Source organism: Rhea americana, unplaced genomic scaffold (genome assembly GCF_003343005.1).
Source record: "Rhea americana isolate MKP2758 unplaced genomic scaffold, rheAme1 scaffold_85, whole genome shotgun sequence".
Taxonomy (NCBI): Eukaryota; Metazoa; Chordata; class Aves; order Rheiformes; family Rheidae; genus Rhea; species Rhea americana.
The window spans coordinates 2537860-2553174 of record NW_028187034.1 but is presented as its reverse complement, the minus strand read 5'-3'; the positions used below and the strand labels follow the sequence as shown (position 1 = coordinate 2553174).

General features: G+C 47.4%; 1 protein-coding gene across 1 annotated transcript; it reads right to left on the bottom strand.

Annotated features, from left to right (window-relative positions):
- Positions 1 to 359: 359 nt before the first annotated feature.
- RAC2 (Rac family small GTPase 2) lies at positions 360 to 10504 on the bottom strand. Its single transcript, XM_085323489.1, has 7 exons — positions 10315 to 10504; positions 7323 to 7394; positions 5454 to 5571; positions 3898 to 3960; positions 2945 to 3104; positions 1379 to 1513; positions 360 to 608 (listed from the first exon to the last, which is right to left on the bottom strand). The coding sequence occupies exons 1-6, from the start codon at positions 10347 to 10349 to the stop codon at positions 1383 to 1385; spliced, it is 579 nt and encodes a 192-aa protein (XP_085179615.1). The 5' UTR covers positions 10350 to 10504; the 3' UTR covers positions 360 to 608; positions 1379 to 1382.
- Positions 10505 to 15315: the final 4811 nt, after the last annotated feature.

Below are 15315 nucleotides of genomic sequence, written 5' to 3'. Positions count from 1 at the left end.
GGCTTGCTAGGTTCCGTCAGGCCAGGCCTGAGGGGAGAAACTTTTTCCTCTGAACACACAGAGGCTGAGAAATGGAAGAGCAGAAGCTGGGGCATGGTCACCCTGCTGCCTTTGCCTGGCATGCTATTTACTTCATGCTGAGGAGTGCTGGAGGCTCAGCATAAAAGARGCTACATGCATAAAAGAGGCCACATATCTTCACCCCATACTGGCTSGGGCTTCCCTGTACCAAGCTCAGCATGGCGCTGACTGGGATGTCACTGCCAAAGAAGGGTACAATTAGAGTTGCCTTGGACTCTCCAGCTGTCCTGTTGCTCAGTGAGTCATGGCTGTGTCCCCGAGGTGCAACAACACAGACATAGCAGGAATGTACAGTCTGTTTATTGGGTCTTGTGCTATACTGTGAGGGAGGGAAGAAGTGGCCAGGGTGGAGTAAGTGTGGGGAAATTGTGCAAATAGACAAACCAGTGCTACAGACCCACAACAGTCTTTCAAGCCAGCAGAAGTAAAAAGCGCAGTGACTGCCACAAGGTACTGAGCTCCGGGATGCTGGAGCCATTGCTCTCCTGTGCGTCGGACAGAGCCTGGCATCGGGACAGGGCCGAGATCTGTAGCCAAAACAATGACAGGCCTCATGAAACCAGCTCAGCCATTTTCCTGCTCTCCCTCCCCCTGTCCTGGTGGTGGGGGAATGATGAAAGGGCCTGGATCCTGGTTAGAAAGCTCCCTCTCTTCTCTCTCCTCAGGCTCTGACCAGCTTTGCCTCTTGTCCTGAAGTCCCTCTCCTTCCTCAGCTGCCTTGAGTTGAASAGGAAGAACAGGAGGGGATAATACGAGAAGTAAAGGAATCCTGGGTAGGGGCAGCAGCTGCTTGCTGTGAACAGTGATACAAGAGACCCCTTGAGGTTAGCAGGGAGTGATAATGGGAGAGACTACCTAGTCTGTCATTTATGGTTCACATAAATAAGGAAGAGCATTGTTTTTCCTTTTTTCTTTCCTGTGGGCAAAGGCTGCAGCTTCACAGATCTCAAAGAAGGTCATCTCTGGGGCAGCTTGGACACTGTTCCCCCTGTGGCAGAAAGTGACAGACAGCCCTTCTCCGTGCGGGCAGAAGTGGAAAATCTTGTGCCTCCACATGCCAGGTGATGAGGGCAAACCTGCACATGGGCAGGCAGTAAGGAGGGGCAAGCAGATAGTGGGCTGTATGTTCCATAATACTATGTCCGGTCCTCTCCCCATACAGGGCTGCTATCTCACTCCTTTTTCAGGATGACCCAACCCACCAGGCACAGCAAGCCATAAGTACACCCTGACCATCTGGGTTCAGGAGCAGGAAAGGACTGGCAGTATCCTGGCCCAGAATCCCTTTCTCACTTACCCTCCTAGAGGAGGTTGCATATTCGTTTCTTTGGCCGGGTGGGCTGAGGACAGAGCACTGCTCGAATGGCCTCATCAAACACTGTCTTGAGGCCACGCTGCGTCAATGCCGAGCACTCAAGGTATTTCACAGAGTCTGTTAGGAGGAAGACAAGTGCTGTAATGAGGAAGAAGGGAACTGGGGGTGGTCAGGGTGGGCATCCAGGAGTTTGTTGTGAAGGGCCCTCACTCAGAAGAAAATCATACAAGAGGAATCTTGTCTAACATGCTCTACGTGACTCCACTGAGCCAGGAGGTTGGACTAGATGATCTCCAGAGGTCCCTTCCAACCTTACTGATTCTATGATTCTATGAATACAACAAATCAATGTCAAGCAGAAAGAGATGCACGTGTCTGTACCACTGGTACGTGTATTTCTGGCTCCCATGACCTCACAGTCGCAACACACTCCTCTCACAGTGCATATTTTACAGATGGAGTCCTGAGGCACATACACACCCCCTAAACACCAAGTGAGTCTCATCTTGACAGGTCTTATGCTCAAGCTTTCAGTGTTATTCAGACTACCTGGCCTCAAGGACCTTTGGTGGCATCTTAATTCRTGTGTCCTCTCCATTTTGGGACTCTGGATTCTTACATTCTCAGAAGCCCTGCACTGCAGAATAAGGCACCTAGCTCTTGCCTGAATCAGATAAACACAGTTCAGGTGCCAAAATCTAGTAAGCATGCCTAGAACACACTTCACTCACTCAGGCAGCCTTGACCTCAGGATAAAAGTTTGCTAGCTGTACAAGACCAGGAACTGTTTTTTCTCCACCCTTGTGGTCAGAGCAGACCCATCATGTGAGGCTGTCTATGTTATGTTGGCTGGCCACCTTCCCCTCTAAACTCCTAGTTGAAATCTTCTCTCTCTTAGGCTAGGTGTTTCACCCTCTCTGCCATCTCTGTGTGCTGTTTCTCAGAAGAGAGGTTACCTGGCATAGGCATCTATGCATGTCCCAAGCATGTGAGGGAGGTGATACCCAGAGATGAATGCTGGAGTTCAACATGTACTTGGAGCTGCATGTATAAACCCAGTTACCAGAGGCAGGAACAGGAAGCCACAGTTGCAACTCTTCCTGAGAGATGTTAGAAAACTCATTCTTCCGCCTGTTTCCGGATGTGGAGGAGAGGCGTCTGCCCACAGAGCAACTGTGGCTTTCATAGCAAAATATTGGCCCAGATAGAGGCAGAAGAGAAAAAAAGGAGGGGACTGTGCAAGTGTATATGTATGTGGGGGGAGGGAGGATGTGAAAGAAAGAGGCATTGGCTGTGCAGAAGGCAGGAGCCTGAGGTACTGAAGTTCCCTTGAGGACTAGATCTCCTTCCTGACCTTTGTGAAAAACTTTGTTCCACAACCCTTGATGTGATTGGTAGACACATTAAGGGTTGTGGAACAAAAGATGCTGTCCGTGATCTTTGACCACTGTGAGATACCTCCAAGGAGGCCTTATTAGGCTAGGGAAAGCCACTATCTTCTGCCTCTCTCTTTTCAGTAGGTCCAAGATGTTACCCCCAAGCACATACCGATTTCCTTAGCCAGGGCAAGACCCTGAGGATATGTAATGGGGGATAGCTTCTTTTCCTTCAGCTTCTCAATGGTGTCCTTGTCATCACGAAGATCCAGCTTTGTGCCCACCAGAATAATGGGAGTATTGGGGCAGTGATGCCGCACCTCAGGGAACCACTAGCAAGACAGCAAAAAGGCAAAGATACAAGAGGAAGTCAAACAGACATATATTAGGGAAACAAAGACGCATCCCTGAAAAAATGACAATAAGGTGGCTAACACCATTTTCTTTCACACTGCCCATTCATCCAGCACTGGGTACTGTAGTCTGGCTGAGACTATCCCCTTTTACAAGTCCATAGAGGCAAACTCCTTGACTTGGAGCTCAAAGCATGAATTTAACTCCTCAGGACTTCAAATACCATAGTGGAGTGGTGAGGGGGAGAAGGGAGAGCCACGGCTAAGCACTGTCTGTTAAGCAAGAGCACAAGCTGCGCTCCATCCTTCATGGCTCCCCCAACCCAAGAAGGAACCTGAAGGTTGTAGAAAGGAAACACTATGTTGTTTTCCTCTCCCTCCATCTCTTCACTCTTCCCTCACTTCCCAGCTAAAGGCTGTGTACCTACTTCTCATATTCTATAGATCTGTCCTAAAAGTAAGAGCTGTGCTATGACTGGCTTGAGTAAAAGATGCCCTCAAGATACAAGTCTGTGGTTCACCTTGAAGTATCCCAGCAAGATGAACACTAGCTCTTTAATAGGGTTGGCATCTGCTTCGAGATGAGCTGGAAAAGAAATCTGTAGGAGGCTGATATTTTAGCTCCCTCTGACTGATACAAAAAAGATACTACCTAGCTGGGTCTAGACAGCCCATTAGCAGTCTCCATCCACAGTCATTCTCTTTTCAAGACTAGCATCAATCTCCCACTCATCCTCCACAACCCCTCATTCACCAGGGTGCTTTGTCTCACCTTAGCTCGGACGTTTTCATAAGATGCTGGACTGACAAGGGAGAAGCAGATCAGGAACACATCCTGTAGACTCACAATCATAGTGTAGAGTTAGGGTAAGACCATGGGGTTGCATGACAGGAGGTGGTGGGGGGGAGCGGGGAGCAGAGCAGGGTGGGCAGCATCCTCTCTCTACAGCAGAGAGGGCCATGCTGGGGARAACTGTCCCTTACAACCAACACATTTCTGACTGCTGCTAATTGCCTCTAGAAGAAAGAAGAGCATTTGTTCCCCTGACTCATGGTAACCATAGCTATCACTATCAGAAGAGCCAAACTGTTAACTATCGAGGATGGGGTTTTTGTGGTAGGCATACTCATCCTCATGGGAAATGGTCTGACAGCGTCCTGCTCATTTCTCACAGATCACCCAAGAGCTATCAGGACAGAATAATTTTGCCTGCTCTTGATATAAGTCTAGGTTCGATCCAAAAAGTACATGTGCAAGACAGAAATGAGGCAGAATCTTAGGTCTCCACATAAGCACTTCTCTTGTGCACTTCCATTACAAACAAAACAAAACAATACAAAATCAGCTCCTCAAGATAATATTTATTTCATCCAACTCTCACTATCTAAAACAACAATCTCAGGCCCAACTTATCCATTTCCATACTTCTACAGTCACCAGAGATGAGTATCTCAGAGCATAGTTCCCCCTTACCTATCCCTGGCACTTGTCCAAAGGTAGATATAAGCATGTGATTGAAAAATATGTTTGTCTGCCCTGATTGCAGAAGGACCCTAGGCAAGTAACTTACACCAGGTGACAAACTTCTATGTGACTGAAACTGGCTGAAAGAAATACTGCTTCAGTTCCTCACCCTTTTGTTTGCAGCGGCAGCCTTCAGACAAAAGCATGAGGCAGCAGGGCCTTTCTGAGTTAACAGAAGACTGCTTAGAACAAGATCTTCAAAAAAAGGTAACCTTTAAACCCTGAAACCACTCTGTCAACATGGTGAACAACTAGTGAACTCTGTCTGAGCAGAAACATCCACTTGCTCTGTTAGAGGCCTGGGCTTAATTGAGGCATCAGTGGATCAAATACACATATCTACACATTACACCTCTTTTACAAGGCAAAAGCCAGAACAGTTCAGGCTCCCAAACAGAGTTCACAGAAATATGAGAAGCTCTTGTGTCAGCTCCTACACCCCCTAGGCCACTTCARCTTCATAAGAACAGATCTTTTTTTTCTTTTTACCCAGACTCCATGAGATATCTGTCCCCCATTGAAATCAATGTCAGCTAGGCACATAAATACCTTTGAGGATCTCAATTTTCTTGCTAGGTGATACCAGTAACAAAGTTTAGATAAAGGCTCCAAAATCTTYTTAGATTCCCTTCACCTATGTAGTTTTCATGTACTTGTATATCAACAGAAGTATCCCCAGAAGAGGGCAGAGATAGAAGGGAACAGTTCTGTCACGGCTGTGTGGCAAATGCCGGTTCTGCAGCCTGSAAAGGGGGCATATCTGAGGGAAGCACAGAGGAGGAGAGGCATAGAGTGTGACCCACCGTCTGTGGGTAAGAGAGGGGCCTCAAACGGTCATAATCCTCTTGTCCAGCAGTATCCCATAGCCCCAGATTTACAGGCTTGCTGTCAACCATCACGTTGGCGGAATAGTTATCAAACCTGAAATGAAGAGAGACAGGCCATGGCTCGAACAGAGGAAAAAGGGGCCCTGTAGGGTGAGCTGCASAATCCCAGTAAGTGCACCCCAGAGCAAAGAGTAGTTATTTGCTTTTTTAGCTCAGCTGGCTGATGTTGGTTTCTTGTGAACTTTTACCTTAGGGACTTTTCACTCAGCATCACCTCCTTCCCATCACCCAGCTGTTCTGTACAAGTGCCTGGCTGCAGCTTCTCCTTCTCCATCTTGCATGCAGATCCTTAAACTCTTTCTTTTTTCCACTTCTCTCATCAATACCCTTCCCACAACTGTTCCAGTTCTTATCAAGCCTCTGTCCTTTTTCTTGTGGTCTAGAAACCAACTTTCTTCTTTAAAAGTTACACACTATGTCTCTGTAGTTTCCCCAGAGCCCTGCACTCCTTAACGCTCCTGATGGAATTGAGGCCAATATGCCAAGATTTCCCCCCTTCCCCCTTACTCTTTAAAAGCACAGCATGAAATATTTGAGAATTGCAATCTGAAYTGCATGCTTTAGAGCAAACATATTGAAAAAACAGCTATTAAATCAACCGAGGTGTTGTTCCTTCCCAGGGTTTCTAGAAATTTTTCTTTCCTGTCCCATTTGGTATATTTTTCGCAAGCTTTCAGGCTAAGACGAGGGAAACCAGTGATAGGGGAGAACCAATGGAAAGTACTAAACCATATGTCTTAGCATATGTGTGAATGTACCACAGGTATATGCTGCCCTCTTTGTCAGGGAAGCCATGCTGCTCAGGAGAACAAAAGGACCTCCCTTTCCTCCACACACAAGCCTCAGTCATGAAGAGAAATGGTGTGCAGCGCACAAAAGGCAGGGCCACGTCATGGCTACATGCTAGGAAGGGATGGTACCCTGGCACAAACCAATTTGTGAAAAGAGATGGGTTCTTGCTGCTTCAAATTTGTTGCAAATGGTCTGGAAAAAAGTGATGCTCTGAGCTTTTCTTGYACCTCTCCTTTCCAAAGGGTCTGACCCTGAGCTGACAGTCTGACATCCTGTGCTAGGCTCCTTTTCCTACCTTAGAGGGATCACCTTAGCCTGGTTCTGCATTGGGTACTCATACTCCATACTCCAATGGTGTATRAATATGTGCAGTATGTCTCCCCAAATGCTGTGGAGAGACAACTCCTTCTGACTCAGCCTAAGGCAACACTAAACTCATTCCCTGTTCTAGCAGGCTGCAGATCTGTCCCAGCCTCACACATGCATCTGCTGGATTACATAGAGCTTCTACTCCAGCCTTTAGCTGAATCCTGCTTCCAGGACTCATATGTTGGCAGCTTTGGTGGCTGTACTCTTACCATCAGGGTTTTCAGTGCCTGTTCCAATGACAGCAGGCACCTTGGGGCAAGGAAGGAAGTGGCGACCCTTGCTCCCTGAAGCCAATCACCTAGGCTTCACTTGAGTCCTGCACTGTCTTTGTAGCCTGATTCCTAGTTGTTTTGCCTAGCAGGACCCTACCTACTGCCTGCAAACTTAGGAGGCAGAAAGACCCTTAATGTCTCCCAAATGTCCCATTTATATTAGGGCTTTYTAAGGCCGGTGAAAGGTAAATGACAGATCAGAAGTATAGAGGCATTTTTGCTAGTTTGACAGCCCTTCCTCTGCTAGCATGGAAACTGACCCTTYCTTCAGAGTGCAGAACAGGTGTTTCTGCACCCCTTAGTACCTTGCTTGCCTCTCACCCACTCCAGGCCCTGTTTATGTATCACTCACACAGTGGGGATGTATTCTCCTGGGAAGGCATTGGTGGTATAGCTGATAAGGAGACAGGTTTTCCCCACCGCTCTGAAAGATAGAGAAAAAAAAAAAAAAAAAAAAAAAAAAAAACAGGAGTCATTGTAGTATAAGCAGTCTTGCTAGAATGAAATGGGGCTGGGGGAATCCTTACACACCTCAAGCTAGCAATAGCAGGAGACCAGTGGAAGGGGAGACACATTCAAGTGTGCATAACCACAGGTTAGATAACCAGCAGAAGAAAAGACAGGATGTCACCCAGAACTGTTGTCTTTCAGCATGAAGGCTTGTTTTGACAGTCTGGTACAGAGATCACTCAGCTAAAATGTATCCACTCTGAGATGAAGATTAGAGTCCATTTTCAGGTATGTGCACCGTGCTGTACACTCACAGCCAGGATACATGTATTCATTTTGTACAAGAGTGTCAGAACAACACTTCCCAGGTGGTTACAGCCTCTGAACACAGACACTCATGCCTACTCCTGCAGGTACTGTGGCTGGGAGCTGAGATCACCTCTTGCTGACTTCCACAACACTTGCCAGTCTGGGCTATTTGCATGACCCATGAGCTGCTGCAAGCTGCAATGTCACCTGCAGAGAGAGCTGTAAGAAGCCAGCAAGGTGCCTCGCTTTGTAGCTAACTGCGGCTGCTTTAGGTGTTCTGAGTGAGTAGCTGATGCTTCCTCTGGCCTCATCCTCCCCCACCCACACGCTACAGCAGGTTGGAGCGCAATGAGTCAGGGTAGCAGCACAGCCCAGACTGGATGAGAGCACTGGTGTGAGGTAGCTGGGAAGGGAATGGGAAGAGATGGCTGTGTCCTGGGCACAGGAAAACCTACAGTGAAGAAAGAAGAAATGAGAGAGAAACTGCGAGAAGGTAAAGCAGCCAGGACAGATGTGGAAAGGATCTGCAGTATACTTGGCTGTCATTTCTCAGGTCTGTGTGGCCTGGGAAAGTCTATCTGTGCTTTAGTTTCCCTATGTGTAAAGTAGAGGTGGCAAGAGCAACCTGCCTCCTCAGCCACTGACCACAGTTGCAGAACCAGGGAGAGGCTTTTCCTGAGGAAAGTGAGAGGTTGGACTACCACTGCTGAGGGCACTTTGACTTGTCATGGATCCCTGCTCTGAACATCCTAGTGGTACCTGCAACGCCTGCTGTGGCAGAGCTGCAGTCCTGCCTTTTGGCAGGCCCCTGGCATGCTCAGCTGGCATTTTGCCTGCTCACAAGCCACCTGCCTCAGTTGCTGCACTGCTGAGCAGCTGAGAAGGAAATAGCACTCTTCAGTGTGCTCTGACACTAATTTCTTCCTCCTGCCACCTCCCTTTCTCTGATCCCTCCCTATCAGTCCTCTGTTTCCCCARCTCTCCTGCTTCCCTCTCATCATAGATGTATTGAAGGAAAGCCTGGGGGCTGTGTGCTTCCTGAAGCTCTGTGTGGGAGAGCTCAGGATATTTATGGCAAGGAGAAGGCATTATTCATGGAAAAGGGGTATAGTTCTGAATTAGTGTGGTTGAACTGAGAGGAGCACAAAGGGTCAGTGAAGGGGTGAGAGTTATAGCAAAATTATTGAGGAATGAAGTGGGATTAGTGCTTTAGACACCTGCAGGTTCTTGAGATTGAGCTCAGGGAGTGTTATAATGCAAGTGATGTGTGATAGAGAGGGATATGGGGTCAGAATTGCTGTAGGAAAACAYGAGGGGCTTAGTGGAGCAATGGCAGAAGGTCCTCTGATTGCTGAGAYTGAGCCAAAGGAAGGTCTGATAAGGCTGGGAAGGAGGCTAGGAGATAAAGGGGGAATGAACCAAGAGCAAGTTATGGAACTTAGACAGTTACAGAGTTGGTGCAATGTGTGGGCAGGAAACTGAGGGGTTAGCAGGGCACTGGGAGAAAGTCCTGTGGATCTAGTCATCCCATTCTAGTTTCCAACCAAGGAACTTTTCTAAGAGGTAACAGTGTTTTTCTGAGGTTCACTCTTCTTCCTTTACTCACCTCCTCCCCTCCCCTAGCCACTTGCCACAGCCCCTGAGAATACGCCTAAGATATATTGTTATATCTGTAGACTTCTTCCTCCTCGAGCTAGTTTTGAAGGCGGAAGTGACTATGGGGAGCAGGGCCGCTGCAAATGTCTCTTCATCTGCTGTCTGGTAGCTGCCCCAGATAACAGCTCTGCCAGCTCCTAGCTGGGAAATGAATTAACCTACTCCATGCAAATATCCTGCCCAACTTGTGGACTCTCCTCTGCTCCCCTCATCAGCTCATCTCACAGGGCAGGGAAAGCAGAGGCCAATCCTTTTGGCAGTACTGTTTTACTTATTAATAGCCTAGACTGCCCCATTTCCAGTGATCACAGGACATGGGCAGTGACACTGCAGTGCTGCAAAGGCAAGACTGTGTTACCTTGCATGCCCAGAGGTATATACCTGTGTCCATCTCAGTAGAAATGGCTCCTCCTCCTTGTGCTCACAGAACATCCTTGCCAAACACTCACATCCTAACACAGAATTAATGTGTTGAAAAGAGCTGAACACAGAGATATTGGAGGATATCTCATTAGGACCATTGTGCCATGCCCTACCTCAGTCAGCCCCAGTGAGCAGATGGCTTTCAAGGAGCCATGCACCTGCAAGAGAGCACATGCACCTCCCAGGTTTTAAATCTGATTCGTGCCTACAGGCTGAATTTGGCAGCAATAATACTACCTCTTGTGTGTTGGTGAGATCTGCCAGTTCTCTAAGTGACCGTTCTACTTTCTATGCCCCTTTTACAGATTGCCCTCTACTCCACCCTCCCCCAGGCCTCTCAGAGGCAGGCTCCTTGCCCTGATACAGGAAGAGAGAGCTAGAAAGAAACGCAGTTTGCAAGAGGTCAGAAGCAAAGCTGGGGAAGTTTCACCAAGCAGCGACCTTCTTGCTTGCCCCTTGTCACCACCCCTCCCTCCACATCCACAGAAAAAGAATGGGATACATACCCATCTCCCACCACAACACATTTGATGGCTTGCATGTCTCTGGACTTGTGGCTGAGGACAGCACCTGGGGCAAAGGAAAGTCAGGCCAAGGCAAACAGCAGGGACACACAGGCAAATGTAAGTATCAAATCTTGAGCTGAAGTGAGCGGCAGGTTGCAGGGAGGGAGGAAGTGGAAGAAGGAACTTTACTCAATCACCCTGTGGTCCCTCCTCCCCTCCCACTGCAGCTCTGCACCAAGGCCGTTAGTTGAAGGCGGGGCCTTCATGGCTTTGTGGTTTAGAAGATTATTGCTGTAATTTTTTCTCCCTGCATGTCACCCTGTCACCCCCTCCCCCCCCCGCCCATCCCAGTGAACAGCTGGGAGGACCAAACTGCTTTTACATGGTTGGAGAGGAATTAGAAACTGGAGGAGCAGATATACCCTGCCATCCTTTGTCATCCAAACTTCRGAGCAAGTGTAAAGAGGCAAGCAAATCTGAGATGGGAGCAAGAGATGCAACTTGGTGCAACAAAGATTTTTCAGGCCTTCCTGGTGCCTCTGAGGGGCGATGGTGAAATGTCACAAGGAGCAATGTTTGCTGTGAAGGCTGAACAAGGGACTTAAGCAAACTCTGGGAAGCAGCAGCCACCCCATGGATGCTCTGTCTCTCCCCTCCTATGGTAATAAGGCCATATTTCACTTCTCCATTTGCTCAGATTTCTAGTGAAAAGAAGTAATACAGGTACCTATATGTTCACCATGAAGTGGTGCAAACACATCAAAGAAGGCAATGAATTTTTTCATCCCCTGCCACWGCTATAAGAGCCAAGACTGGTGATGGAGAGGAATCCCTACAAACCAGTTTCTACGAACCAGATAGCTGCTGCTACTCCTCTTTCATCTTGTCCTGAGAAGAAAAAAAAATAGTTTTAGAGCTAGGCAGCAAAGAAAATGGAGGAATTGCTTTAAGGAGAAGAGACAAGTAGAATGATCCCAGGAGGCTCTACTCCTTCCTTCCCTTTATTAGCCCTCCTGAAAATAAGGGTCTGTCTACTCTCTCTTTCTTCTCCTACCTTGAAATGCCAATCCTTGAAAAAGGTATATGTGTGCATTTCTGTTGTGCTCCAACCTGAACTGATGGGTGAACAGGCAGGAGATGCACTTCAGAGGAGAATAGATGTAGCGAGACAGGATTAATCTAATTCCAGGCTTTGTTAGGTGGCCAGTGAGACCAAGAACAGTGGGTTTTTATCTAGGGTATTCATAAAGGCAAGGACCTTTGAGGGAAAGTGTTTCTGCAAAAGTTGGTGACCTTTATGCTTCAACAGCCGTGGGAAGTTGTTGTGGACTGACCGGCTCAGGAGGAGAGCTCTCCCATCCATCACTCAGTRCTGGCTATAACCCAGAAACATTTGACACTGGATCCTTTCCAAGTCTTACAGTTATTTCAGAAGTGCAAAGCTACCAGCTGTACTAGGTGTTCCCTCTGTGGGTGGTAGCAAAGCAGGGAGAAAGAAACCCTCTTACTCCTCTGCAAACATGAGGAGGAAGGAGCTGTGGTAATGCAGGGAACAGAGGTCAGGGGAGGACAGGCGGGAGAGGGAGAGTGGTTGTTATAAGAAAAGTAGCAGTAGGAGCTGTAAAGGACAGGCAGGTGCAGAATTATAATGGGACAGGAGATTGGGGCCTAGTCAGAACAGAAGGCAGGTGTATTTGGTTCTAGAGAATGTTACTGGTGGATGGAAAAACATTTCCATCCTGAATCAGACCAGCAATGCTCAAACCAAACACTGCTGTTATTGCTGGCAGTGTGCTATACCTTTCCCCCAGACCCTAACCCAGCAAGAGTCAAGGTGTGTCTGCAGGCCATGGGAAAAGGGTTGTAGCTGTGCTGCAAAGCCACAAACCTGTAAAATGCAACCCATGGGCACAGGGGCACAGCTATTCATGGTAAGTTCTGAGCTTTGACAGTGGTTCATCTCTCCAAATCTCCACATCTCAGCTAGAAAGCTTTGGGACGTACGATTGGAATTTATTCCCTAAGAAACWGAACATATTGGGAGCTCTCTGTGACAGACACCTGGGTAACTATTRAGGACCCAGGGATCCTGAAGGTCCTGGGAGCTGGGACTGGTGGAATCTTAGGAACTGAGGGAGCACTGTCTCCCTGGGACTTGGTCAGGTAGCTGGGGACAGGCAAACAGGAAACTAATTCTTTCCTATACATTTTTGAAACTGTATTAGGAATCAGCTTCTATATAGGAATGTTTCGATTTCCACCACATCTTTTTCTGTAAAAGTTTCTGATAGGCACTAGGAAAGTGCCTGGGGAGAAGCAAAGTGAGCAGAAAAAAGAGTAGACACCTCAAGTGGAAAGGAAGTAACTGAAGAGAAAAGTGCTAGAGAGAGAGATGGAGAATGCAGTGAGTGTTATTTGGGGCGCAGTAAGGGTCATGGACGCAGAAGAAAAGGAATGAGATTTAGGCTAAGGGATACTGGACAGAAAACTGGCCAGTGGCGTGGTAGGACTTGGTGTCAGGAAAGAACAAGGACCACTGACCTGCTGACTGCAAGTGTGTGTTTCTGTCCTTGTAGTCTGGYATGTGAGTCTATGGGATCAGCGGTGTGGGAATGAGCAGGGAAGGTGAGAATGGTGTTAAAATGGTCATGGAGGAGTGACTGCTGTTGAGACGTGTCCAGGTGAGGCTCATTTCTAAGAGTCAACAGTAATCTATGGCAACAATGAGCTGTGAAAATCCTGGGTAGAAGTGGTGTCTCCATCCCCCTCCTGGACAAATTACCTTTGGAAGATAAACACCTCCTACGGCAACTGACAGTCAGTTCTCTTACAAGTYGGAGGTCTGTGCTGTGAATTTATAAACATCTCTCCTCTACCAGTGTCTCTGCAGAGGGACAATAGGGTTTTATATGAAGCTTTTTGTGTAAGGGTTTTCTTACCATCATATTTAAATTACTAAAAAATGGAAAACTACATTCAAATAGCACACACTGTAACAATAAAGCTGCCAACTCAAAAAATTCAAAATCAAGGAGAGGCTCTGAAAACAAGTGGTACCTGCTACCTTTACACCAGTCAGTTGCACTTGCTGAAGAAGGGAACTGCAGGCTGGTAATCCTTAACAAGGGCATACAGATCTGCTGCTGCTTTGATCTGCTCTCACACCACCAAGAGGTGCTGTTGACATGGGTTCCTTTCTGCACATGCCACAGAACTGAGAAAAGGCAGGCATCCATCTGGGGTTTTTTGTTCCCTTTGCTGAATTTGAGGAAGATGTTAATAGCTGAAAGAATTGCTCAGTGAAACAGTCCTGTTCTGAGAAATTTCCAAAGCCCCTGGCTATGTCACCTCTGAGGCACTGTGACCCACGAGTCATAGGTTTTCACAGCCCCCATGTGGAAATGTAGGCAAAGGAGGAGGTGCGTGCCAGATGCAGCATGAAGATCCAAAGCAGAGAAGAATTTGAGTCACCCCATTGCTCCCCCTTTTTCTATGATGTTTTGCTCCCCCACAGAGAGGAAAAGGCTGGGGTGGGTCTCTGAGTTTGCATCTCACAGCCCACCACCAGAGGGCAGGAGCAGAGCAGTAGGCTTGTGCTCTAGCCCAGACGAAGGGTCAGGGGAATCCTTTCTTGGGGGATATATGAGGCTCATTTCTTTGCACAGGGCATGGTCACAGCAGGTAGTCTCATTACCCTGGGCCCTGATAGAAGCTACTTTATGTGAGTTATTGCTCAAACAATTCTATGTGGCCCTGAGACCTTTCCTGTGTGTGCTTGCCCTCCAGCAGGGAAGGGAGTATTGCATTTCAGCCAGACTGGGCTGCAAACTGTCCCCTCTGGCTCTATTCCCCTTTTGTGACTTCTCACTTCCCTATTTGCTCAGCTTCCTACCATCTGCCTCCTGCTTTTAGTTCTTGCTTTGCTCCTTCTCTTCTGCAAATTTCCCACCCCTCCCTTTTGCTGCCACTCTTTCCCCTCACTGCTGTGGTTTTTCACTGACTGCCCTGCTCATTTGAAAAGCCTGGCCTTCAATTCAGAACAGAAATCATAACTAAAATGGGTGTGATGCAGCTCAGGCCATGATGTCCTGCAGCCCCTGTTAGACAAGTTGTGGAGCTGCTTCATTCAGAGTCTTATTTCTAACATGACTGTACTAAGAGTTTCTCTAATCTAAATTTTAACTCTCAATCAAAGCCCAGAAAAATGGAGTTTCCAGTCTTCCTGCATCCCCCTCCAACCCCCTTGAAACATAGTAACAACAAATTATCTACGTTTGCATTATACAAAATTTCACCTTCCTARCAAAATTTAATTCAGCTTGCAAATGATATTTAAGTAATCTTGGACCTACCTTGCCCACGAGCTTTTCTGAAGACCAGCTCTACTGCARTCAGGAGACAGGTCATCCCTGATCCATTGTGTCATGGAGGCTCATCTGTCTTCAGCACATGGCTGCTCTCAATCTTGCCCTTTTTGGACAAAAGAGTTGGCCCACGGTCATCTTCCTGTCTGGAGCACTGATGAGGGTTCGCCTCCTCCAGCTCTTCTCCATGAAGTGCCTGGGTAAGCAGAAGATCATGGCACAACCCTTTGGGCATCAAGGTCTCTGCAATGGCTGATTCCTTGCGCTTTCCTCACTTGAGAAGTTGTTCCTAGAATCCTAAAACATACTGAACTTCTTTTTGGTTTGGCTTTATTTTTTTCTCTGTATTTCTGCAAGTCTCCAGTGACTCTGATATCAKTTTCCATTCTTACAGTTTGTTCTCAGCAAGTGACAGCCTCCACCTTGCTGATACCATTCTGTTTTTTAATGCTGATAAATACAGATCAGTATCTGACTGTGCATCCTTTCTCACTAAGTGCTCAGTTAGTTCAACAGCATTTTCCACCTGTGTGTTGTAGTGGGGGAAGTAACTGGGACTAGAGATTATACATGTAAACTCTAATTTGAGTGTAAACTGCTTGACTTGTCTCCTGAAGACCAGCAGTCCTSAAATGTT